The sequence below is a fragment of the Gossypium raimondii genome, chromosome 5 (genome assembly GCF_025698545.1).
Source record: "Gossypium raimondii isolate GPD5lz chromosome 5, ASM2569854v1, whole genome shotgun sequence".
Classification (NCBI taxonomy): Eukaryota; Viridiplantae; Streptophyta; class Magnoliopsida; order Malvales; family Malvaceae; genus Gossypium; species Gossypium raimondii.
In genome coordinates this window covers 9,513,972-9,541,494 of record NC_068569.1, presented here as the reverse complement: position 1 = coordinate 9,541,494, position 27,523 = coordinate 9,513,972, and the positions used below count along the sequence as shown (strand labels likewise).

General features: G+C 33.4%; 5 protein-coding genes across 7 annotated transcripts; 2 read left to right on the top strand and 3 right to left on the bottom strand.

Moving 5' to 3' along the window:
• Positions 1-269: 269 nt before the first annotated feature.
• On the top strand, positions 270-4,756 carry LOC105767773 (BRAP2 RING ZnF UBP domain-containing protein 2). Of its 3 annotated transcripts, none has more exons than XM_012587339.2 (12): positions 270-555; positions 735-850; positions 1,049-1,157; positions 1,278-1,401; positions 2,123-2,220; positions 2,374-2,480; positions 2,558-2,801; positions 2,893-2,946; positions 3,031-3,174; positions 3,286-3,350; positions 4,060-4,114; positions 4,319-4,756. In XM_012587339.2, exons 1-12 carry the CDS (start codon positions 454-456, stop codon positions 4,397-4,399), a joined length of 1,299 nt encoding a protein of 432 aa, XP_012442793.1. In that variant the 5' UTR covers positions 270-453; the 3' UTR covers positions 4,400-4,756. The 3 variants fall into 3 exon arrangements, with proteins under 3 accessions (XP_012442793.1, XP_012442794.1, XP_052486252.1); XM_012587340.2 differs by having other exon boundaries at positions 4,060-4,119; XM_052630292.1 differs by having other exon boundaries at positions 271-555; positions 625-850.
• Positions 4,757-9,929: 5,173 nt separating this feature from the next.
• LOC105767775 (ethylene-responsive transcription factor ERF084) lies at positions 9,930-11,127 on the top strand. The gene has a single exon (XM_012587344.2). It carries the CDS (start codon positions 9,951-9,953, stop codon positions 10,788-10,790), a length of 840 nt encoding a protein of 279 aa, XP_012442798.2. The 5' UTR covers positions 9,930-9,950; the 3' UTR covers positions 10,791-11,127.
• Positions 11,128-12,163: 1,036 nt separating this feature from the next.
• Positions 12,164-14,223, bottom strand: LOC105767769 (uncharacterized). Its single transcript, XM_012587336.2, has one exon. The coding sequence runs from the start codon at positions 14,091-14,093 to the stop codon at positions 12,375-12,377; it is 1,719 nt and encodes a 572-aa protein (XP_012442790.1). The 5' UTR covers positions 14,094-14,223; the 3' UTR covers positions 12,164-12,374.
• Positions 14,224-18,116: 3,893 nt separating this feature from the next.
• On the bottom strand, positions 18,117-19,679 carry LOC128041015 (leucine-rich repeat extensin-like protein 3). Its single transcript, XM_052630293.1, has one exon. The coding sequence runs from the start codon at positions 19,623-19,625 to the stop codon at positions 18,366-18,368; it is 1,260 nt and encodes a 419-aa protein (XP_052486253.1). The 5' UTR covers positions 19,626-19,679; the 3' UTR covers positions 18,117-18,365.
• Positions 19,680-21,661: 1,982 nt separating this feature from the next.
• Positions 21,662-22,846, bottom strand: LOC105766781 (leucine-rich repeat extensin-like protein 3). Its single transcript, XM_012586353.2, has one exon. The coding sequence runs from the start codon at positions 22,844-22,846 to the stop codon at positions 21,662-21,664; it is 1,185 nt and encodes a 394-aa protein (XP_012441807.2).
• Positions 22,847-27,523: the final 4,677 nt, after the last annotated feature.

Here is a 27,523-nt window from a genome sequence, read left to right as displayed (position 1 = left end):
AACAAAAAAATACATGATTAAATATCTCAAAATTAGAAATAAATATTGAGTTGAAAAGAGCACACGAATTTCCGATAGGTTTGAACATCTCATTTTTCTATTGTTGGTATGAGTAATTAATTTTTTGAATTAAATCTTAATGGGGATTAAACCCCGACCTTATGGTTAATTAGTACTGCTTAAACGAAACTTATAATTGGCGGCTGTTCTGACGTGGCATTCTCTGATTGGATACTTTAACACGCCGCGCGATGTCCCTCGCACAGAACTGAAACCCATTCTCTCTCTGTTTCGGTATGAACTCACAAATTTCATTCGACTTCCATTAATCTCTTTTTAAACCCCTAAAGTTAAAGAAATAAATTTATCTCATCAAGCTTAAGAACGTTGACTAGCGACGAGAAGTTCCGGCAGTCAGAGACGGCTATCTCCGGCGATCTAACATCTCCAAACATGAATACGGAGGCCATCCCTTTCTCTTCTGGAAACCCTAGAATCGAAGAGACGCGTGGAGTTATGCATCTCTTCTCCAATGACACCGTATCCGCCCTTCCCGTAAGCTCTTCCGTTAAATTTTTATTTCATTTTTTGATAAATCTCAGTCATTCTTTTTGTTGCGTGCAGAAGGATCTTCCGGCTTTCATTTTCATTTTGCTGAAATTTCAACTAATTTAGGAGAGTTTGATGGAGTTACTGTTAATTCTGCAATTTGATATGATTTTATATGTTTATAGGTTGAAAGGAAACCTCTTGCATGTGTTCTAGGGGTGCCGAACCACATGACATACGCTGATTTCTGTCAGTTTTGTGCTTCATTTATCCATCACATATCGGAGATGAGAATTGTCAGGTAAAAAATGGTTTGACATATTTCAAAATTATATCATCCATTCTGAAATCGATAGTCAATGATTTACTATAATGTTTGTAGTTGGCATAATATGCATTAATATGCCTTTGTTTAGACAATGCTTTTACAATGAGAGTTGATCTTGCTCATTGACTGAGATTTTGAGTTTTTACTGCTGCCTTTGATGGTGATGATTAGGAATGATGGAATGGAGGATCGTTATAGTGTTTTGATAAGATTTGATAGTCAAGACTCCACAGATAAATTTTATCAACATTTTAACAACAGACAATTTAATTCACTTGAGGTAGGGCTTCTTTTTCTTGTTGGGAAAGTATAGGGTTAATTAAATTATCTATGCTTATTATGATGTCATTATTTATTGTTTTTTTAAGTGAGTTATTTTACTAATTTTGGGTTTATTTAGGAAGAACTTTGCCGTGTGCTTTTTACACTGGATGTGCAGTTCACAGGCTACACCGGTTCTCTTGACCATGTACAGTCTCCCCCAGCAAGTTCGACTGAGCAGCCTTCGTGTCCAGTTTGTCTAGGTACCTACATCAACTTTGATTTTAAAGTTATATTCCTTTTTCTCTATATGGTACCCTTTTTCGTTACTTCTTAATCGCGAAGTTTCTGTAGATTAGACCAATATCATCAAATTTTTTGGAAAGAAGAAAAAGAAATTGTTGAGAAGAATTGTGACTTTAACTGCTGGTTTTGTACATCCATTTTAAGGACTTTTCGATTTAAAGCAGCCAAGCCCTAGCCACAGGTGGACTAAAATAATAAGGAAAATTATGTAGTTCTCTTTCTGGCCTGTTTAATGGTCAACTGTATCCACTATGCAAAGTAAAATTGTTAAGATTCAAGTGGCATTGGTTAGACCTGAATTTTCTGCTGGATTGGCGGTAAGGAGATAAAGTATTGGTCCTCTAGTTGAGTCATTCCAGATCAAACCAAAGTTGCTGATTCTGAATTTGTACTGATGTGCTAACCAGATCAAACCATTACACAATATCCTTCTGTTCTGCATCTTTCTAACAGGCTGCACCCCATATGCCACAAAATACCCTCAATGATTTTCTCCTTGGTGCTCTGTTTTCTTCTTCCATTAACTGCCTATTTGTTTCCTTTCTTTCTTGCATACTTCCTTAAGGCAGTTCTATGTCTCTAATCATCATATTTAGTTTTCACTAGCTTAGTGCATATTCTTAGGACAGGAAATTGTAGATGGCATCATATTCGTCTTTTTTTTGCCTTCTGTTACAGAGAGATTAGACCAGGATGCTAGTGGGATCCTCACGACCATCTGTAATCATTCTTTCCATTGCTCCTGCATTTCAAAATGGACTGATTCTTCTTGTCCAGTAAGTGAATATGATTGTTCTTTCTACTATTTAATCTTTTTCGGTCATTTGCGACCATACTGCTGTTGTATCTTATGAAAGTCATTTCATACACCTGCTCTTAATGTGGAGAAAACAATTGAAGTATATTGAATGTCAAATACTTTGTTGCAGGTATGCCGATATTGCCAGCAGCAGCCTGAAAAGTCAAAATGTTTCATCTGTCAGACTTCAGAGAACCTTTGGATTTGTGTCATCTGTGGTTTTGTTGGCTGTGGGAGGTAAAATTTTTCTTTTCTCTCATCAACGTTTTCTTATATTTGTTGCGCTGTTTCTTAGAAGCAAAATATTAATGTAGGTATAAAGGGGGGCATGCTATAATACATTGGAAAGAAACACAACACTGCTATTCTCTTGAACTGGAAACACAGCGTGTCTGGGATTATGCTGGTGATAATTATGTTCATCGACTAATTCAATCCAAAACTGATGGCAAGCTAGTTGAATTGAATTCACACTGTCTGCATGCTAGTGATGGCTGCGGGAGCTGTCACTGTATAGATTCTGGAGTTAATGAGGCTATGTTGACCTGCGAAACTGAGGTTGGATATATATATATATATATATATATATTTATTTATTTCACCTTTTGTTTTTGGTGCTTTTGTGTAATATTCTGGTCTTCTTTTACAGATTGTTAATGAATACAATGAACTACTTCGCACCCAGCTTGAGAACCAAAAAGTGGTAAGCTTTTGCTTCCCTTGTTTAGTAACATTGAAAGAGTTACTCTTTAAGCTTACAGTTAACGCGAGCTTGATTTAATTATAGTATTTTGAGACTTTGCTTCAACAAGAAAATGAAGAAACTGAGAGGGCAATTGCTGATGCTTTTAACAAGACTGTTATGCAAAAGCGGCAGAAAATGCAGGCCAAGCTGGAAAGATGTGTGAAGGAAAAGAAATTTCTCGAGGATGTGAGTAATAAGCTCTTGACCTTAAGATTATCCACAAATTTTTGGCTGGTTTCAAAAGCTATTTTCTTTAACACATTAATTAAGTACGAAATTTGCTGTTTCTGTCTGCAGCTCAACGAGAATCTTTTGAAAAACCAGGAGATATGGAAAGCAAAGCTGTTGGAAGTTGAAAAGAGGTATGGTTAGAGTCTAGCACTTTTTGTAGGTTACAGCAACAACTTTTTGCATGCTGTTGTCTTTGACATGTTTTGATGTTATTAAACTGGAAGGGACCTTTGTAACTTTTCAATGAACTTTTGAAAAGTTATATCAGACATTTATTTCTGCTTATGTTAACACTTCAGATTTTTGCCATCAATTTGTCATTTACTGTATTTTTGGGTTGGATGTCTGTCCCTTCACAATTCATAATCACATAAATTGCAATGAGAATGTTGGAGATGGATGCTGTTCATCATTAGATGTTAATTTGGCTGGCTGGACTCTTTTGTCATTTTACATTTTCTTGGTAAGCAAAGCATGTATTTGGGCAAATTCTCCTGTCAACATCAATGAGAAAAGGGAAAGGTTTCAATTCACCATGTATGATGGTGATGAAATCAGTTAAAATACACTTTAGGTTTCTAATAACATGTTATGGTCCTAGAGGTATTGCTGGTACACAGTCCTGGTGTTAGAAAATCTTTTCATATGGATCTACAGAGGGAAACCTTGTGTTATGTGGTTTTGATAACTGTGGATGCTTACAATTGTAACTTTTAACTACATGAAAACCGATTCTATGTGGAAATTGTAATTCGATCTTCAACTCAAATGCATAATGAACTAGTACGGGTGAATGTGACTTTTTCTGTTTGATGTAACGTTGAGGTTAAACTTTGTCAGGGAAAAGAAGGTTTTGAGGATGAAGGGTGATAAAATTCAGGCCTTGGAGGATCAGGTAAGGTATTATTTGGATATTCAAACGGAGTTAGTGCACTGTTGTTAATTGTTATAGTCAAGTTTGCTTGTTTATTTAGAATTTGGCAATTTGTCTGTTGCAGTTGCTTTTCTTTTCTGTATCTGTGTTATGAGCATTGCCAGGTCTACTTAATTTACTTATTTATCAATATTCTGCGGGCTATTTTTTCCACTGACTTTGCAGCTTAGAGAGTTGATGGCACAGCTTGAAGCAGCCGGGAAGGCAGTAGAGCAATCGTCAGTTTCTAATGAAAATGAACGATAACAGTGAACAAGCAGCAAGGATGGGTGAGCAACGAAAAAAGCTCCTTCCAGAAAAATAGTGCTTCTTGAAATTGGTTAAATCATGGGTTCCCCTTTTTTTGTTCCTTGGAGAAAAAAAATCACTAATGATTAAAGGAAAAAGAGAAAGTAATTAAAAGAATATATGTTAAATAACATCTATAGGATGCAAATTGATTGTAAAAAATCGAATATCTGAATTTTTTAATAGTTTAGATTACTTTGGGATTAGGATATTAAATATATCATGGGTTATGATAAATTTTTTTTGGATATCTGATATTCAAGTCCCTTGTAATTTTGATCCGCATGGTATAACATGTATTAGTATTGGTAAACATATGTTTTGCAGTGCCCGTAGCTTCTCCAAATTGGATCAACGTTTAGATTCGCTTATTCTCTGGTTTGCTTGCCAAATCTTTAAATTAATGTTACTCAGTGGAGAAATATAAAAAAACAAGGATGTCGTGCGCTATAATGTACATGATATATTTGTGTTGGATCACATTAGGTGGCATTCAGTGGTGGATCTTTGTCGTTTGATTTTTGGGGCCGTGAAGAAGATTAAACAATTAGGGTAGCTCATGGATCCAGTCATCAACAGCTTAAACATGTGAATATAAAGATGAAACAGAAGAATACCAGTTACAAATCAAGAGATAAATAACAAATGTAATTCTAATCTTGTCAAAAATAAATTAAAAACAAGAATATAAATATAAAAGATACAAGATTAATTTGAGGCTATTAATTTAATTTCATTTAGCATATAAACACACATAAATATGTATGCTCTATATGTTTTCAAAATTTTTGGAAGGCCTCGGCTCCCATTGCTTCCCGACAAGAATAAATAAACGACCTCAAAGACTTTCTTGACAACAATGAATAGTGACTCGTTGCATAAAGAATATTTATCAAATATTACATTTTAGTCTGCTGGCAAGTGAGTGTGGCACTAATTAATTTTATTGTTTTCGTAAGTATTCATAAAATATAGTTTTTTTACATGGAGGGGGGGGGGATAATTTACACATATAGAGGTGTCCATCGGCATTGCCAGTTTATGGTGGGGGTTTGTGTCAAGCCTAATTACAATTGTACAGTTCCAGAGTTAGTGTTTGAATATCAAAGATTCAAGGTAAAAAAGTACCAGTGGAAGGGGGGTTCCAAGAACTGGGCGTGGTCCTGAAACTCGAGCTTGCTCTTAGTTGACATAGGCAAAGCCCAGCATTCAGTTTTAAGGCACAAAACAGTACTGACAAGACCCGTCGTGGTCCGGGGGAGGTAAACCAAATCCACCTTTTTGGTTGACCACGTTTCATATTTACCGTCAAAAAATAAAAAAGACAGAAACATACCGTTCTAGTGCAAAGGAAACATGGGTATATTCAGAAGTGGCTCATCAATGGTCCCAAACCAGGAAATTACAAAAGTTTGTAGCATCTCACATGATCTCACCACAAAAGTCAAGCCAAACCAACAGCGACTTTAATTTTACTTTACACTAAAATACACGGTTTCGATGTAAAAGAATCATAAAGATATCATAATAACATACTTTCTTTGTCTTCTTTCTTCTGGGGATTTTCTCACACACTTTCACTTCCTCTCTCTCTTAATTTCTTTCCCCAAAACCCCAAAGCTTTTTAAACATTAAAACTCCGTGGCAAGTGAAGAACGCTTAGTCCAATGAATATGATATTAGTGTTAAAATCATCGTAAACTAATTATAAAAAGCCAGTCAGCCCCCATGGGCGTGCAGTGGCAGTGCTTCATTATCAGAAACCCAGTTTCTCTTGGGAACAACATTCATCCCAAATCCTATCTTCATAGATATAGAGTTCAAGACCGACATTCCTTTTTTAATTTTTTTCGGTAGTAGCGAATGTTTCTTCAAATATCAAAGTGAGGGTATCCCAGTGGCCAACAACCCTAATCTCACCTTCTCCTATTCTCTTGCTTGTGTTTAGTGTTTCCAGAGATTCTTGCATGGATTATTTCCCAAACTAATACTGCAAAAACCATGCTAAATGCATTACAGTTTCTTTATTTGTCTTGATTAAGGTCATGTATAGATTTTTTACATGAAGATGAGTGACAAATCTTGGAGTATAAACTCCTTTTAAGATTTTTTAAAGAAACAATTACTTCCATTTTTTACATTTACCAAAGAAGTATTTCGCAAATATAAAATCCAAATTCCAACGTATTAAAGCTTGACTAGGAAGAAAAGTAGCAAGCACTGATCCACTATTCCATGATTATGCTTCAAATTGGAATAATAAAATAAGTTAATAACACACATGCACACAGAACAAAATTGTTTTATTATTAGTTTAATTATGCATGTTAATGTCTGATTTCAACATAGTTTGTGATCTTGTATCTTCGGATTTGGATTTTAAAAATGTATGTTTTTCTCGAAACAACATAGCTGCTTCGATTTGCTTCTGTCCTTTTGCTGTCAAAGTATTTGATAATTGATATCGAGATTTTTTTTTCCTTTTGGTCAATGAGGAATATCGAGATGCATTTTGGGACTTGGAACATGCAAACCGATTTTTTTTTCCAAAGGAAAAATTATGTCATTTATGGTTTGCGAAAATTCTCATTTTTATAAATGAAGTTAATATGGTAACACATATCTGTATATACATTTGGCTTGCGGTTTATCCGTCATGAGGAAATTAATTATTATTATGGACGATGGGTATTTTAATTTTGAAAAAGAAAACTAATTTTAGTATTAATATAATAAAAAATCCAAAACTCCATATATTATTAAAAAATTTAAAATTACACATAGATTAAATTATAAAGTTTATTGTGTACTGTCATTAATATTTTTTTTGACATTGATTTTTTAACGTAATATTAATACAAATATTCATCGTATTTTTCTAAACAATTATTTAATTAACTATATGTTTATAATAAAACCATAAATAAATATAATTATTTTAAAATAGTACAATTAAATAAAAATTAAAAATTTATGAATATAATTAAATTAAAATTAAATATAAAATTAAAATTTTAACATTTAAACTAAACAAAATTGAAGAATGTGAATCGGACAAGATGCAGAAAACTTTTGATATAATATTTTATTGGTCAATTTCAATAGATTTTGGCCCAAGTAAAACCCAAAAGGAAGGGAAAAAGATTAGAACTTTAGAAGTAAAGGTGTGATTGACATGAACCATATGATGTGGACCTTTCGTGTGTCCATAATAAGATACGCCATTTTGACTCGAACCGAATAATCATCATCTCTTGATCAAAATCGTGCCCTTCTCCCACTTACACATCGGTTCTTCAACAGTCTCCACACGGCTACTCCGCTGCACCTTACCTACTCCCAATTCTTTCCCTGTAATAACCATGCATCCACTTTATTATTTTAGCCAACATGGCACGGCAACCCAAACATAACTCTTTCTATATAATATTGATTATTATATTTATGTAATTGAGTATATCAAAATTTTAATTATTCATTTAATATAGAGATTTTTCAGTTGTTAGTCAGCAAGTTCCATCATTTTATTTAAAAAAAAAAAGAAGTTGGATCATTAGATTTAAAATTTTAAATAATTCATTTATTCATTGAAATTATTAAATCAAATAAAAATGATTTTTAATAGTTGAATTTTTAAGTAGATTGATAATTTATAAAAAATAATAACATTTTTATAAAAATATGGAAAATGATAAATATATGAGAGTTGTTTATAGCTTAATGTTGATTTTTTAATTTCTTTTGTTTTGTTTTATTGTATTTATTTTAACGCTATTCACTTTTAATTTTTTTAAACTACATTTATCAAACTATTTAATTATATTCCATACTTATTTTTTAAAAATAATATTTACTTTTCAAAATATTATTAAATTTTAATTTATCAAATTACACTTAAATAATAAAATCTATCTACATAAATTTTGACCTGTTGGTTAAGTTCATCCATGGATTTTTGTATATGGATGTAATGGATTGAGTTATATATTTATTTATATTATAAATACATGAAAAGTAAATAAAATATGATACATATAAAATTCAATTGAAAATTTTATTAAGTAAACACCAACCGGTTTAATCTATTTTAATCGACCATATAATTACTAATAGATTTAATTCAAACGGACAAAATTAAAAATGATGATCAAGGTTTTGCTCGGTAGAGTAAAAAAATTGTAAGGATAAAATTGAAAGATTGGAAAATTAGAGAAGCGAAAAATGAATATACTTGGTAGGAGAGATAAAAGAAACAGAAATAACAAATATCTTTCTTTCCATTCATTATTTTAGAGAAGCGAAAATGAAATGAAAGAAAATAAAATATTTAAAAATGTATAAAGATGAAAAAAATGTCACTTTCTATTTTCTTTCTTCTCATTTTCTTTTCTCTACTAAACATACTAAAATTTTACTTATTGCTCCACTTTTTACTTAACTAAACACATCCTAAATAATAATGTTACAAAGGTGATATTCACAGCTTAATTCTCTGCTACTTGCTTTTTAGATTTAAGGAGTAAGAAATATTTAGAATTTTCGCTCATTTAAATATTGAATTGCATATACAAAATTAGATTAGAACTTGTTTTGGGTTATAAGATTCCACCAAACACCATCAACAAAATCGACTCAAAATTATAAATCTATAATAACTGCATTTATATTACTACATCATTGTCATGTTCACTCTCTATGAAAAAAATATAAATTTAACTCGTAATTCTTTTTAATTTCAATCAAGAATGTACAGTAAAACAAATAAAATTTACAGCAGTATGATGAAAAGCATCATCGACACATATCTCGAGTCAGAGCGTCAAACAATCTAATCTTTTGATGCCAAGCTGACGCCAAGCAATCCAACGCCTATTAACCCATCAAGTACCCTAGGGATTACACACATTAAATACCCTATTACACTCCATAGTTTCTCCCCAAATTCTGGATTGCCCATCATCTTTACTTCATTCACAATCATGACCCTCGTCTATTTACTCCCCGACCAGAAACTAGAGATTCAATTAGGGCTTAGGGTTATTTTTGACCTTTTAAACCTCTTAATTTCCACTCCATCAAATCAACTTTAGTCACACTTCTAGTTTGTTTTTTGTTTTATATGTAATGATATCCTTAAATAAGCTTACTTTAATTTTCATGATTGTCGTGTTACGTTTTTGTCCTCTACGAAAAAAGGTGTTCAAGCATACATTTGTTGTAAATTACAACGAAATAGAAGAACAAAATAGGTAATCAAGCAAGAGATATGGCAACGTAAATATTACGGATTACGGTCTCATCGACAATGACATTGACAGCAATATCTCCAAACCCAAAATCAAATCTTATTAAACCCTTAATTAAAATAATTTTAATTTACGTAATGGGTTAGATAATTTCTTTTAATTTAATTAAATAATAATTTGTTTCTCCTCTATAAATGTACTTAATGTTACGCACACCTATCGAACTCTACATATCTGTCTGCTCATTTACTCCACCTCTTCCAATGCAAAGCCCCGCGATGGTAGATTTCCGTTCTTTGCAAGCCGTTCCGTTCTTCGATACGCCACAGACGTCTGAAGCGTCTTGGCCATGCGATCGCCCCGCGGGTTCCTCACAATTCCCTTCTTGTTCCTCAATGATAGCCCCGACCTATTTTTACAAGCGAAACTATCCACCCGTTTGCACTGAATTCGCTGGTGTTTTGTCACTTGATGGCTTTGATAAGAATCGTGAAAATGCAGTTGAAACCACGATCGAATCCGGTCCAGAAATGCCGCCAGTTCTCGATGGGATAGCCGTGGTGGTTGGCCAGCACGTTCTCTTCGGTAACAAGGCCAACCCCACTACATCCAACCGTAGCAGCGATGGCGATAGGCCAGGTTTCATTTCGGTGTCGCAACGTTTCGGGGCGAACAAGAGAGACCTCGGTAGTAGTGTTTCAGTGCAGAAAAGCTACAGGGGTGTGAGGAAGAGGCCGTGGGGAAGATGGTCGGCGGAGATACGCGATCGTGTTGGACGGTGCAGGCACTGGCTAGGCACGTTCGACACGGCAGAGGAGGCTGCACGTGCGTATGATGCGGCGGCGAGGCGGCTGAGGGGGTCGAAAGCCAAGACCAACTTCGAAATTCCATCGGTTTTGCCAGCTCTGGCATCACCCTCCACCTCGTCTTCATCTTCAGAGGCAAAGAAGGTTAAAGGTAAAGCTAAAACAGTGAGGAAATGCGCAGTGGTGACCTCCGTGGATCAGCTCTTCAGTTCTGATAGTAGTTTTGGTGGCAATGAAGGGAAAGGGAAGTCGGGCTTGGTACTTACTACTAGCAAGGCTACTACGTCAAATAAGTAAAGAATGCTGGTTTAATATGACGGCCAATGCCAGTTCCTCCCTATTAGCAGTTTCTAAAAATTTACTTTAATCCTTTGTTTCTTTCTAGAGACTTGTAACCGAAACTAATGATGGTGCGTGCCAAGATGCTTTTTTATGTTTTCCTTTTGCATGGTGCATTGAAGCAAAGTACCTATCTGGGCTTTTTCAGGGTTGTAAGTTGAAATCTAGGAAGATATATATATATATATATATATATGAAGATATAGAAAGAATCTGACAATATAGTCGTAATCTGTTCTGCTATGAAAGCTTCATCTTAATGGTTTTTTGGTGCTCGGGGTGGGTTTCTCTTGTGTTGAACTGGAAGTGAAAGTGATGGTGACGGTACGCTGGAAGCAAAACCAGTGGAATGTCCTCGAAACGAAGATGAGTGGTAATGGTTTATTATTGCATGATGACATGAATCTTCTACTAGGAGTTCTGGTTGTGTATGTTTAAACTCCCAAGAATAATTCTCTGTTGTTGGCGTAGTAGTAGTACCTTTTTAAAGCAAATTCGATGTTACAGTGTTTTAGTGAACAATACACATTTTAAGCGAATCATCTGCCGCTCTCTAAACCTTCGACCAGGAAACTCTATTAATCTCGTCTTCATGTCTTTGCCTTGTAATGATCTGTGTGCAATTATTACAAAAAGAAAATAACACTTCTACTAGCTAATTCACGTGTTCATTTAATTGATAATAACTCGTATGAGGTTTCTAAAAAATGATAACTGGACATAAAGAATATAATAACAATTAAAATGTAATTTTGACTTACCTGTGTAAATAATTTATAATTTCTGAAATATCATACATTAAAATAAATAGTTAGTTTTGCTTAATTGAAATAAATATATATAATGAAAAGTATAAAAATCAAATTCAATTGTAAGAGGGTTAATTCAGATTCACTAAACCTATTAGCCAGACTATAAACCTAGTTTAGACTGAAAGAATGAAAAGATGGGTATCATCATTGTTAATTAGCAGTAGCTTACATAAGCATACGGGAAAAAACTCAAAAAGGGCTAATTTCCTTTCAAATCGACCTGGAAAGCCGTGGGTGAAACTCGAGAGAGAGATTTTCAGGATATTATATGTATCTTTGCTTTCACAGCTGGTTTCATCCATCTATAGCCAGCTCAATTTCCATGAGTTAATGAGAGATTCAGCTATTGTATCACTAGGACCGAGTGTTAATAATGGTTAAATTACAATCAGTAAAAAAATATTTTTGGATGTAAGGATAGTTGTGGGGAGTGGAAAGTGTTGGCAATCAGATGAGGTGGAGAATTTGGAGTATATTATATACAAACTAACAATCAAACAAATAAAATGAAACAGAGTCTTAAACGAAATGAATATATTATAACATACGTATCATAGCAACATATTTTATATGCAAAGTATCAAACAATTAGGTTGAGTTGCAACGCAGTAGAAAGTACACGGAAATAGAAAATGACTAGTTCATATGAGATGCAATTCTAGTCATCACATTGTTTCGTCATGTTAACTGTGCACAAATCTGAACTTAAATGGAGTGTGTCGAAAAGCTGCTAGCCTTGACAAACTAAACATCCATGGCGCAGGAAAAAATTCCTCTGGTTTGCAGTAGGAACAGAACCACATGGCAGGGTAATCTTCCTCAAAGATGGCCTTGAAAGCACCATCCAAGCTACAATGTCTACACTCACATTGTTACACCATCTCAAGTTCATCTCTTTCAATGCTTTGCAGTTCACAATCACGCCTTCAACTCCTCTGGCAGTCACATTCAAGCAACCTTCCAGATTCAGACGGGATAGGCGCCCACATCGCTTCCCGATTGAAGCCAATGCCTCATCGTTAATTGCCAACCCCTCTGCCAGCAAAACCTCTAGTTTAGGAAGTTCAAAGTCCAATTCAAGATTATTAACGCCCTGGCATCTACTGATCTCTAAACACCTAATCTGCACACAACTCTTCAAAACTTCCAAGATGCCCTCTTCCGTAATACCCGAGCAGTAGGTAACGTCGAGTACTTCTAGATTGGGGCAAACATAGGAAGCCATTTTCATGCATTCATCATTCAAATTGTTATTCCAACCCAAATGTAACGACTTGACTCGAGGATTCACCACGATTTCAGCTGGAAATGCTTCCACCCCTAGGTTTGTTCTCTCCATATTGATAATTGTTAGCAATGGACAGTTTCCCGTAAGATTGAACAAGGTTGAATTGGTAAGCTTAGAGCATAAACTAAGGTTTATAAAGGTTAAATTACCAAAAAACTTGGCTAATTCTATTATGGACTCGTCATTGAGAAAATTTGCTCCTTCAAGATCCAAGTATGCAAGGAACTGGTACTTGGACAAGAGAAAATAAATCCCATCAAATGTGAAGCAAAAGCAACGAGAGAGAACAAGCTTGTTTAACGGAAGGTTTGCCTCAGCTACTAAACACAACAATTCATCGGATATAAACGAATTGGAGAGATCAAGCTCGCATAAGCTTCTGGCATAGGAAAAGGAATCCAGAAAACATACATCTATAGAAGGAATTCCAATTCCGTTCATGAAAATCGACTTCAAATTACCAGTTTTACGAATAGCCAAAGCAATCCCGTTCTGGGTAATGAAATCGCAATCACGAATCCCAATTTCAGTCAAAAACATACAATTGGAGGATAAACTAACAAGAGCTTGATCGGTTATAAAGGTATTACCGGAAAGATCAATCTTGCGCAGTCTCGTGAGCGACGAGGCCAAACCGAGGATCCCATAATCTGTAACCAAACCCGAAAAGCTCTTGGAATCCAATGACCCATTAGGGGAAAACCCACATCCATGGTCAGGGTAGCTAATGTCAACCACTTCAAGAGAAGGGAAACAATTCCCGATCTCAATCAAATCAGAGTCTTTCAAAGACCCAATGTTGGAGCAATTCAATTCCGTCAAAATCCTAATTTTGGAAGCCAAGCATTTCAAACCCAGTAAAGGGAAACACTTGTGGCAGGAGACGTCGAGGGAGGTCAAGGGCAACCCAGACTGAGAAATGAGGGAAAGAACGGAATCGAGATTGCCGTGAAAATCACGAAAAGCGATGGTGGTGAGATTGGGGAAGCGGAGGAGGAGATGAGGGAGGGATTCAAGGGTAGGGTCGGTGATGGTGAGACTGCGGCGGAGATGATTGGTGATGGAAAGAAATCTTTTGCAGACTAAAGAAAGAGGCTCGAAGTAGCGATGGTGTTCTAAGAAACTGAATATTGATTCCCAACATTCTTCTGGTAATTCCATTCTCGATTTAGTGGGGAAGAAACTGAATGCGAGGCCAGCCACAGGAAATTAAAAATTGATCTCAAATTCTACATTTAATTATAAAAAATATGGATACAGTAGTTTTACTATACATAAATCACAAATCCATAAATAAATCACTTTGAATTTTAACCTTATTGCCCATTCACCATAACCGTCCATTACTTTATACCCACTTAAATTTAAACAAAATGAGATCCAAACCATTTCTTCTTCTTTTTCTTTCTTTTTAAATTTGCAAGGCTCCATTCACCCATCTTCTTCTCCCTAATGCAGAGTTATTAAATCAACAATTTTTTTAACAAATAATAATTCTTTTTGAATTCGTTTAATAAAAAAATGAATGTCTCTTCAATGGTAGGAGCCAAAGGAAACAGTGATTAAACTTTTGTTAATACTTCAAAACCTACAACTCAATTCCTTCTCATTTGAATTGTTTTTTGAACTAATGGTTACCATGGCTCCATTTAGGCCGAAACACGAACAAGTGGGATAGGAATAGTGGCGTGGCCCTAAAAATATTTTTATAATTTATCCTGCTTTTTGGATAGGAAGATACATGCGAACCACCTCATTTTACACTCACAACAATATAAACATCAATTTAACTAATATTCAGTCCACAACACGAAATCTTTTTTATTTTATTGCTACATGTTATTTTTGTTAAAAAATTATCATAGATAAGTTTTGAATTTGGTTAATGTAATATTTGTAATATTAATTTTATTTTTTTTATTGATGTATTGAGTTGAATTATTGTGTTTTATAATTTTAAAATATACAATATATCTATCTAATATATAAGATGTCATAAAAAGAAGTGATAAATTTGATAAAAGAAAATGTAAAAATGTTTACAAAATAAAGATCGATAATTAAAGAAACGCTTACTAGCCAAATGTTATGTCAAAATGTAAGATGACTTTTTTTTATATAATGTCTAAAATTATTTATAATCCCTATCTAATATTTAAATAGGAGGAAAACACGTTTGAACACGCTCAAACCCGCATCCTCCTGCATTGTCAATGTAAAATCCCAGATCTAACCTGATTGTAGGACCCAAATACATGATGTTAAATTATGTTACCGAAGCACCTCAAGCTATCTCATTTATATAATCACAAAATTTAAATCATAATTATCATTCAAACCAATTTAAATCATCAATCATACCCACACACATATGCATTCATAGTCTTTAGGATTTAAATTATCATCATTCATAGATTTAAGACTCAAATCCAAACTTGACTATCAAATTTCAATATTTTGTCTCTAGAAAAAGGCCTTATCTTATTTTAGGTACTTTTGCTTTGATGTCAACATGTCTCAAGACACTAGAGGTGGTGTCTCGAGGTTAGGTCTTGAGACTAGTCTCCCCTATTTTCTTAATTTAGCTTTAATGTTTGAATGTCTCGAGACAAAAGGTTCTTATCTCAAGACTTGGGATCAAGGCAAAACTAATTTAGCTTCAAAGTTTACTTGTCTCGAGACGAATACCGCTTATCTCGAGACTTAAATAGAATTTTCTAGTCTCGAGACACTGAGCATGAATGTCAAAATATAAAGTAAATTTTGTTCCTATGGTTACGAGACACAATGATAAAATTTGTCCTAAATGCACATTTCAAGGGTCCAAACTAAACCAAATGGCACCTTAAGTGTACCTAATCTTCAAATCAAAGTAACACCATCAATCTAACATATATAAACATAATCAAACATCATCAAATCATAATCACCACTGCACCAACATTTAACCATCTATTTCTCATAATCAAACTTATATAAACTAGTATAGTTATCTAATAATTAAAGATTAAAATTCAACTTATAAAACTTCATAGACCAAATATCAATATACCAAAATGGCAATTTAAACAACATGACTAAAACAACCTAGGTACATGTCATTCCAACTTAAACACGTATATACATACAAAAGAGGTAGCAAAATTATTCTTGAGATGAGTTGTTGAGAATGAATGCTTTGAAATTTCAACTTACAGAAAACCTCGTCCAAGACCTGCACACATAAATAAACAAAATTGTACGTTGAGTATTGAATACTTAGTGCTACTAATATAATTCAAATATATTTTATTAAGAATAAACTAAAGTAATTATATATAACAAGTATCAATTACATTAATATTTACTACTTTAACTCAACATATCATTTTTCCAACTTTCTTATTAAATTCACATTTCATTATCAATTCTCGTGATTATTCGTTTTGGCCCCTATTATTCGACGATTGACAATAGAATGAATACTTGGATCTATATATATCGAATAAGTCCACGTCCCTTTAAAATTAGGACTATTTTATTCTGTCATCCCTGGTTGCCCATCAATGATGAGTTTTAATATGTGATTATTCTACCATCTCGGGTTGCCTAGCGACGATGGTTAGCAAATCACTATAATGGTGACCCTATGGCATGCCAACTATACTAGAAGTACGTCTAACATCATTTAATGGGACATTAACATCATAATCTTCATTGTAATATATATCATTATAATATCAATGTTCAAATATTCATAATCACATCCAAAACAATTCATTATTTATTTCAAATATCACCAATCGTATCTATTATTCAAAAATATTCATAAGAGAAATATACAATTACCTTGATGCATAGTCATATTGATTATAATGACTAATTAATTTACAAAAGTAAATTGAAATTGAATTATAGAAGCACACATCACAAAAGCTATACAACATTCATCTTTTCCTTTCCCTTCGCCTTTGATGTTCCGACATCATCTTTGGCTACATTTGATAATACAATTACGGGCACATCGTTAATCTCGTAATTCAACATAGTTCAATGAAATCAAACATGAATGCATTTAATTCAATTTAGTCCTTTACTCCTCTAAGACTCGAAACGTTTATATCACACAATCTATCCAATTGAATTTAGATTTGACTCAATAAATAAAATACAAGGACCTCAAGCTTTCAATTCATAACATAATCTTTTTAACAGTTTGATCCCTATTATTAATTTTAACTAAATTTCTAGCTAAGTTCAACATTTTTATTATTTAACTTACCAAATCTTAATCTAACCCACATAATTCTCTATAATCCATGATATTCAACTTCTATTTCACCTTAGTTTCAACAATGATATCTTAAACTAAATTACATAATAGTAAAAATGAATTAATGAGTCGGCTAGAGTAGGATTCGCACGTGCAAAATCTACAAAAGTTTGAAAGGAAAAACTCACCTAGATTGTTAATTTTGTATCGGCAAAAGCATGAAGAACCAAAATCCTTTTCTCCTTTGCTAATAAAACATTGGTTAAATTGTTTTTATCACCATGTTTTATTTGTCACATTAATCCTCCATTATTCTTTTATTCAATTTTTATTCATTTTTGTCAGTTTGCAATTTAATCCCGATACTATAATTATCAATCAACTCATTCTAATTTTACTAAATAATTTAATCTATCACTATTGTAACGACACATGAATTTTCACTTTCAAACTTAACCATCTCATTTAGCAATTCAGCTCCAAAAATGAGCTTTTTCGACACCACTAAAAATTAAGTTGGTACAAGTAACAATTTCGATGTCAAATGAGCTAAGACTCAATGAGATCAAATCAATTTAATTAATTGATACTATTTTTAAGTACTTAACTAAATTAATGACATAAGCTTAGTTGGTAAATAGTTAAAATTTTTAATTTTATAGAAAGTTCATGATTTTTAAACCTAGAATAAATGCTCATAAAACTTAGAACTTAAGACATTATCTCCCACCTTGACTAAAACCTAATTTATTTTCATCAATTTTCTATAAATAATCAAGTCAATTTTTCTAAAAATAATCTAGTAAGGATGGATGATTTATCAATTAAAAATCAGATCAAACCATTCAACTGAACTTTTCAATGAAATAATCAATCTGAATATATAAATTAAATTTAATGTTGAATTATAAAATATACAACTAGCTAGTTCAACAAAATTAGACCAATTTATTAGGTCTTGGACTTGATTTCATGTTCTTCCTTCTTTAAATCAAACTTTCCGTGCATTGCTATATCCATTGAACGTAAACAAAATATTATACATGAAACAGGAAAAACTATGCATAAAGCAAACCTAATAAAAACAAGTCAAACTTTTCAACAAGGGAAAAGCATCCATCAACTACCTTCTCCTTATTCTAAAAACATATATTTAATGCCGTGTAATATAAGACGGAAGTTTAATTTTTAAAAGGTGGCGAATCAAACGATGAGGGAAGCTGGAACGGTGGCAAGAAAGATTGTGGAGGCGACAACATTGGCTGCACTGGATCAACGAAACCCGTATCTGGTGCTGCTGGAGTCGATGAAAATGGAAGCGGCTGCTGAGGAATCTCAGGGATTGTGGGAACCACCTGTGGTGGCAGAAAGACATTTGGTGGACCAGTTGAATCAATGGGTGGTGCATCTGTAAAGGGCTGTTCTGGTGGTAACAATGGAAGTCGTGGAGGGTCAGGTGGTGAAGAAAATATGGGGACTAGAGGTGCCGGGATAGTCACATCAGGCGGCAGATCTTGTGCTGGCGGTGGAAAAACTATAGGCATAAATGGCGGTGCTGGTTGAAACTCATCTGTTGGTGGAGCGAATATGGGCAGAAATGGCGTTGTTGGTGTAAATTCATCGCCTGGTGGTAAGTTCGGGTTGGTTGGAGGAGCAAATATGGGCTGAACTGGTGTAAATTCATCAGCCGGTGGAGAAAATGCAGGGATTAGAGGTGGTGCTGGTGTCAACTCAGGTTGTGGGGGTGTAATTTCCTCTGGCGGTGGAAGGAAAACGTTTGGTGGTGGTGAGAGATCTGGAAGGGATGGGGTGTCTGGAGGACTTAGCCATGGGAATACTGGCGAGGGAATAACATCAGGCGGAGGAGGTGAAAAAACTAGCGGTGGTGGTGGGATTAGCGATGGTGGTGGGATTGATGGTGGTGGTGGTGAAGGCACTAATGGTGGAGGTGGTGGTGGTGGGGATTGAGGTGGAGGGGAGGGGGGTGGTGATGAAGGTGGTGGAGCAGAGACAACAGGTGGTGGGGATGGGAGTAATGGGGGAGGGGATGGTTGAACAATTGGTTGAGCAGGAGGTGGTAAAGGCGGAGGCAACGGTGGAGATATTAAAGGAGGGGGAGGCCTTCTAGGAAGAAAAGGATTGTCGGGAGAGGGAGATGTTGAGAAAGGCCATTGACCGCAGGTTCCAAACAGGAACTGAAACAATGGGTCACAGTTTGAAGATGTTCTTCCACCGCCGCCGCTTCTTCTTCTTCTGAGTTGTTGTTGTTGTCCTCTATGGTGGGAATGTGACCTGGCCTCTGTTGCAATTTGGGTGAACAAAAGCAAAGCTAACACTACCAAAACCACTAAGCTGCTTGCTTTCATTTCTGCTTCCTGTTTCCCGTCTCCTCGCTTATTATTTCTCTCTATATATAAGAATGCATGAAAGTGAGGTGTCATTTTACACTAGTGTTGATTACAAGTATGGTTTACTTGACTTTTCTTTCGCGTGCAATAAAAGAAACCGCCTTGAACTTCACAACATTATGGTCTGTTTTGGAATTTGGAAATCAAGATTTTAATACGGGTGTGTTTCAAATACAGGCATGCATGCATGCCTACGCTGCACCACTAATAAATTTGCCATCCTTAGATTCGCTTTCAGTGCTTCTCTAATCACTATAATGGTGACCCTATGGCATGCCAACTATACTAGAAGTACGTCTAACATCATTTAATGGGACATTAACATCATAATCTTCATTGTAATATATATCATTATAATATCAATGTTCAAATATTCATAATCACATCCAAAACAATTCATTATTTATTTCAAATATCACCAATCGTATCTATTATTCAAAAATATTCATAAGAGAAATATACAATTACCTTGATGCATAGTCATATTGATTATAATGACTAATTAATTTACAAAAGTAAATTGAAATTGAATTATAGAAGCACACATCACAAAAGCTATACAACATTCATCTTTTCCTTTCCCTTCGCCTTTGATGTTCCGACATCATCTTTGGCTACATTTGATAATACAATTACGGGCACATCGTTAATCTCGTAATTCAACATAGTTCAATGAAATCAAACATGAATGCATTTAATTCAATTTAGTCCTTTACTCCTCTAAGACTCAAACGCTTATATCACACAATCTATCCAATTGAATTTAGATTTGACTCAATAAATAAAATACAAGGACCTCAAGCTTTCAATTCATAACATAATCTTTTTAACAGTTTGATCCTATTATTAATTTTAACTAAATTTCTAGCTAAGTTCAACATTTTATTATTTAACTTACCAAATCTTAATCTAACCCACATAATTCTCTATAATCCATGATATTCAACTTCTATTTCACCTTAGTTTCAACAATGATATCTTAAACTAAATTACATAATAGTAAAAATGAATTAATGAGTCGGCTAGAGTAGGATTCGCACGTGCAAAATCTACAAAAGTTTGAAAGGAAAACTCACCTAGATTGTTAATTTTGTATCGGCAAAAGCATGAAGAACCAAAATCCTTTTCTCCTTTGCTAATAAAACATTGGTTAAATTGTTTTATCACCATGTTTTATTTGTCACATTAATCCTCCATTATTCTTTTATTCAATTTTATTCATTTTTGTCAGTTTGCAATTTAATCCCGATACTATAATTATCAATCAACTCATTCTAATTTTACTAAATAATTTAATCTATCACTATTGTAACGACACATGAATTTTCACTTTCAAACTTAACCATCTCATTTAGCAATTCAGCTCCAAAAATGAGCTTTTTCGACACCACTAAAAATTAAGTTGGTACAAGTAACAATTTCGATGTCAAATGAGCTAAGACTCAGTCGGCAGATCAAATCAATTTAATTAATTGATACTATTTTTAAGTACTTAACTAAATTAATGACATAAGCTTAGTTGGTAAATAGTTAAAATTTTTAATTTTATAGAAAGTTCATGATTTTTAAACCTAGAATAAATGCTCATAAAACTTAGAACTTAAGACATTATCTCCCACCTTGACTAAAACCTAATTTATTTTCATCAATTTTCTATAAATAATCAAGTCAATTTTTCTAAAATAATCTAGTAAGGATGGATGATTTATCAATTAAAAATCAGATCAAACCATTCAACTGAACTTTTCAATGAAATAATCAATCTGAATATATAAATTAAATTTAATGTTGAATTATAAAATATACAACTAGCTAGTTCAACAAAATTAGACCAATTTATTAGGTCTTGGACTTGATTTCATGTTCTTCCTTCTTTAAATCAAACTTTCCGTGCATTGCTATATCCATTGAACGTAAACAAAATATTATACATGAAACAGGAAAAACTATGCATAAAGCAAACCTAATAAAAACAAGTCAAACTTTTCAACAAGGGAAAAGCATCCATCAACTACCTTCTCCTTATTCTAAAAACATATATTTAATGCCGTGTAATATAAGACGGAAGTTTAATTTTTAAAAGGTGGCGAATCAAACGATGAGGGAAGCTGGAACGGTGGCAAGAAAGATTGTGGAGGCGACAACATTGGCTGCACTGGATCAACGAAACCCGTATCTGGTGCTGCTGGAGTCGATGAAAATGGAAGCGGCTGCTGAGGAATCTCAGGGATTGTGGGAACCACCTGTGGTGGCAGAAAGACATTTGGTGGACCAGTTGAATCAATGGGTGGTGCATCTGTAAAGGGCTGTTCTGGTGGTAACAATGGAAGTCGTGGAGGGTCAGGTGGTGAAGAAAATATGGGGACTAGAGGTGCCGGGATAGTCACATCAGGCGGCAGATCTTGTGCTGGCGGTGGAAAAACTATAGGCATAAATGGCGGTGCTGGTTGAAACTCATCTGTTGGTGGAGCGAATATGGGCAGAAATGGCGTTGTTGGTGTAAATTCATCGCCTGGTGGTAAGTTCGGGTTGGTTGGAGGAGCAAATATGGGCTGAACTGGTGTAAATTCATCAGCCGGTGGAGAAAATGCAGGGATTAGAGGTGGTGCTGGTGTCAACTCAGGTTGTGGGGGTGTAATTTCCTCTGGCGGTGGAAGGAAAACGTTTGGTGGTGGTGAGAGATCTGGAAGGGATGGGGTGTCTGGAGGACTTAGCCATGGGAATACTGGCGAGGGAATAACATCAGGCGGAGGAGGTGAAAAAACTAGCGGTGGTGGTGGGATTAGCGATGGTGGTGGGATTGATGGTGGTGGTGGTGAAGGCACTAATGGTGGAGGTGGTGGTGGTGGGGATTGAGGTGGAGGGGAGGGGGGTGGTGATGAAGGTGGTGGAGCAGAGACAACAGGTGGTGGGGATGGGAGTAATGGGGGAGGGGATGGTTGAACAATTGGTTGAGCAGGAGGTGGTAAAGGCGGAGGCAACGGTGGAGATATTAAAGGAGGGGGAGGCCTTCTAGGAAGAAAAGGATTGTCGGGAGAGGGAGATGTTGAGAAAGGCCATTGACCGCAGGTTCCAAACAGGAACTGAAACAATGGGTCACAGTTTGAAGATGTTCTTCCACCGCCGCCGCTTCTTCTTCTTCTGAGTTGTTGTTGTTGTCCTCTATGGTGGGAATGTGACCTGGCCTCTGTTGCAATTTGGGTGAACAAAAGCAAAGCTAACACTACCAAAACCACTAAGCTGCTTGCTTTCATTTCTGCTTCCTGTTTCCGTCTCCTCGCTTATTATTTCTCTCTATATATAAGAATGCATGAAAGTGAGGTGTCATTTTACACTAGTGTTGATTACAAGTATGGTTTACTTGACTTTTCTTTCGCGTGCAATAAAAGAAACCGCCTTGAACTTCACAACATTATGGTCTGTTTTGGAATTTGGAAATCAAGATTTTAATACGGGTGTGTTTCAAATACAGGCATGCATGCATGCCTACGCTGCACCACTAATAAATTTGCCATCCTTAGATTCGCTTTCAGTGCTTCTCTCAATTGACAATTGGTGCTTACTTTTCAGTCTGCTTATTTTCACAATTTAATGAATTACTTCAAGGTGGCAAAGTCTTGGAAGGAACCTGCATTGCATACTGCATTTAATTTGTAGTGAATTAAGAGAGTGGATAAGATCATAAGATCATAAGAAGGGCAGGGCAGGGCAGGCCAGCTAAGTAGAGTTAGGGCTTTCAATAGATATACCATCACTACATGTGCAAACTGATATGAATATCACATGGTGAGACAAAAAATAATGATTCTCTTTTAAATGCAAAACGAATAGATACTATAAAATCCCCCTGCTTTACTGCCACTATTTTAGTTGACACAAAATGATTCTCCCTTTGGAACTTCAGTTTACGTATCACTTATTTATCTTCCTCCACAATTTCATGCCTTTTTCAGAATTTGGTTTAATCTATGGATTAAAACGCTTTGATGGACGAAGAACTTAAATGAGTAACCTTTTCTAATGGAGGGTTAAAAAGGCTAATGTAATTGTTCAGAATATGAAGATGTCAGAGGGGAGCCATTGGACCTTAAATGCAGTGGACGAAACTTTATTAAAAGTATATTATATAAAAATCAATAAAAATTTAGAATATTTTAGATTTTGGATGGGGATAAAGCTTTATTTTTGTTAACACAAACTATTGAATTTCTGTGAAAAATATAACGTCGATAATGATAATATATCGCAAAGAAAATAGAAAGAAAAAAAATTAAGAACACACAGTTCCGGAAAAAATAACGGGTAAAGAAGAAGATAATTCACTAAGTCGAATTCGAATGATTACAAGAGGAGTAGAGTATGTCTATTTATAGGCTTGTAAAATCATATTCTAATAGGAGGAGTGTAGTAAGATTGAAACACCTTATTCGATTGAGTTTAATAAGATTTAAAAAATCTTATTCTAAAATAAAATAAAAGAATTGTAGTTCTATATATATTTTACTTTTATTTTACTTACCGCTATATTCTATTTAAATAAGGATTCGGTCACTCAATTCTAACAATTTCTTTTTATCGTGTATTTAATATTTTGGGTTTCAAAATTCATTCATTTACGTATCAAAAACCCAGAGTCCATCTAAACTTTGTTTAGTTTAACATAGTTTTGTTCATAAAAACTAATTAAACAACTCAATTAATTCAATTAGACATCCTATTTTAAATTAGTTATTAAATTTTAAAAATTTTCTAAATTAAAAATATATAAATTGTGAAAATGAAAGCAATAAAAATCTTGGTTTAAATTGGCTTTCTTATGAACCCAATTTGAAGAACACTACTAAATTGGAAGGAATTTGGTCCTAAAAGTTTACTAATTCCTCTTGACGGCCCAAGTAGCCATTTAAAGCTCATTAGGATTCCTATCGCCCACAGCGTAGGAAACAGTGACTAGGCGAAGACGCCCCACGCCCTGTGCATCCTCACGAATAATTTGTTCAGCACCTTCCAGAGGATTTAATTTAAAATGATTATATTTTAAATAAATGATAATTTTTAATTTATTGTTATGGATAAAGTTTCCTATATATATTAAATATTTGATTGTTTCGTATAACAAGTCATTTGAGTTTGAAAAATATTAAAAAAATATATTTTTAGTAATTAAGTTATATTGTTATAATTGTGTTTTTAATATTTTTATAGTCAATAAAAATTCACACATAATAATCAAAATAATTCAGTATTTAATCTAAGTCACGTATCTATAATATTTAATTTTCTAAATTTTATCATTTCAACCAAAGTCAAGTATTTATGTAAACTTTTAATATTTTTTTACTCGGATATTTTATATTATATTAATTTTTATATAGGCCTACAAAATATAGAAAATTAGTTATTGAGCCTACTCGATAAATACATTGAGAAATAAAATTAGTAGATAATTTTTTTTTAAATAGCATACTTCATCTTTACTTCGTAAATAGATTATAATAAAATTTTAATTATTTAACAATTTTACTACTGAATTAATTTACACCAAATTCATTCCCAATGTATAGATTATCACAAACCCTAAAGAGAGAAGGTAAAAATCTGGAACAAATTTGGATCATATAGATGAGAAGTGAGAAGAAAAGCAAAGAAAGCTAATTAATAAATGATACCCCGCACATTTAGTTAAGTCTGCCACATGTTGCAATGTACTTTACTAATCTAGAAGTCGAAGCAGACCCCTTCATCCTTGGAATTTGGAAAAACAAATAATTTTATTTTAAGTGGAGTTGATATTAAAATTATGTTAAAATTTAATTTTGTAATAATACAATGTTTTATTTTTCATATAAAATTTATAAAAAATATTTATACTCAAAATAAAACATATATAATAGACATAGACTCTAAACTTAAATCTTAAAATTTTAAAATTCAATTTCATTGTAATTAAAGTTTTATTATCGTTTTATATAATTTTGTACTCATATTATAAATCTTGAGTAATAAACTGCAAAAGATTAAGAATGATGGCAAAAGTACAATGAAGGCCTTTATATTAAAAGTTAGATTACATTTTATTTTTACTTAAAAAAGAGTAAATTGATCATTGTAGTTAGATTGAAGAGTAAATTGATCTTATTAAAATTTCATTTATTTTTATTGTTAAAAATTGGCGTGGTTGACAAAATTATCAAACAATAGTACGTGGGTGCCACATATATCTCATTATTTATAGGAACCAATTTTTAATAGTAAAATGAATGAAATTTTAATGAATCAATTTACTTTTTAATCTAAAATACAAGAATTAATTTTTCTATTTTTAATAGAAATGATAATACACAATTCAATTTTTATTATACTTTTACCCAAGAAGGAGACACCATCTCATAATTTGTCCCCACTTCCATATAAAACGAAAAACCCTTTGAAGATGTTCTCATCTAGTGATTGGTTTTGATAGTTAAATCCTTTAATTGTTCCATAATTCCCTGTTTTAGTAGTTAAACCCTTTTTACTAATTGTTCATGTTTCAATCATTAAGATGTTTTCAACTAGTGATTTATTTTAATTAATTTGTGTTAAATTATAATCCTTTGAGACAGTTTTTTAATTACTATTTTATGTTAAAAGTCTTGAAAGTATTTTAGTAGATTTTTCTGATGTACCTATCCGGTGGTTTCGAACTGGATCCTTTACTTCTACCAATAATAATAATAATAAACTACTGTAAATTAAACCACACCAATTTAATTAAAAAATTGGAACATAAAAATATTAATTAACAATTTTAAGTTAAAATATTTGAATCATTTACTTCCTGTTTTTTTCTTATTTATGTACTGATCTTAAAAAAGCCGATTATATTATATATAATTCTCTTTAATTTATTTTTAAATATATTTAAATTCTTAATTGAGTTAGTTTCATAAGTTAATTGGGTATCAATTTAGTTGGAGAAATGACAAAAATCAATGTATGTAGACTATTAATTGAATTGATGTTACAAGTTAATCGATGAATGACATAAAAAAATTAAGTTAAAGAATGAGATTGAGAGGTAATTTAATAAAATTTAACTATTTTCTAACAAAACAAATTTCACATAAAGTTATAAAACTGCCAACTACTCAACTCTTAAACAAAATTAAAGAAAAAAAAAAACCCTGGCTTTCCCAAATTCAACGACTCAACAATATTTTTCAATACTTGTCTCTCATTTCATTCAACGAAATTGTAATTTTTGATAAGTGTAGAAATATTATTTTGTATATGATGTTATTTTATTACAAGGCTAGTTGTGTTTTATAGGTGTCCCAAAATTTAGTTTTAATTATGAAAAAAATTCAATGTGAACAAGTCTAGAGCTGCAATTCTGTGGCCAATGTTTTGGCAGCATTAATTTAGTTGGCGAAACATAAAATCCCAGTAGAGGAGCATCCATCAATTGAATACGAATTATTAAATAAAATCGATGCAGTCCAAAAATTCATATTGAACTAGAAGCAAAACTTTTTATGTAAGAAATTATTTTCTTTTAATGAGAGGTATATGAATAGTTAAGTAGTTAAATTCAATAATGTAATATTCTTAATATTATCATTCATCGTTAAATTGTTTACTACTTACATTTAGGAGTAAAATTTAGCGAGACTTTGCTTTATAGTCTTATCTCATCACGTCACGTAAAGTGAACTAATTCATTTCTTTAAAGATAGAAAAGAGATTTTAACAATGCATGTCAAGATATTATTTCTCCAAAGTCGACGTCGCTTTATTTAACTGCTTCACATCGACTAGTATACTTCTAGTTGATAGTCTACCCACACTACCCTTGCACTTGTAGAGTAGAGTGTTTGATGACCACAATCCATGTCCAATTTACCTTCCTCTTTAAAAATCTCCTCCCCACACTAATGTAAGGAGAGAGG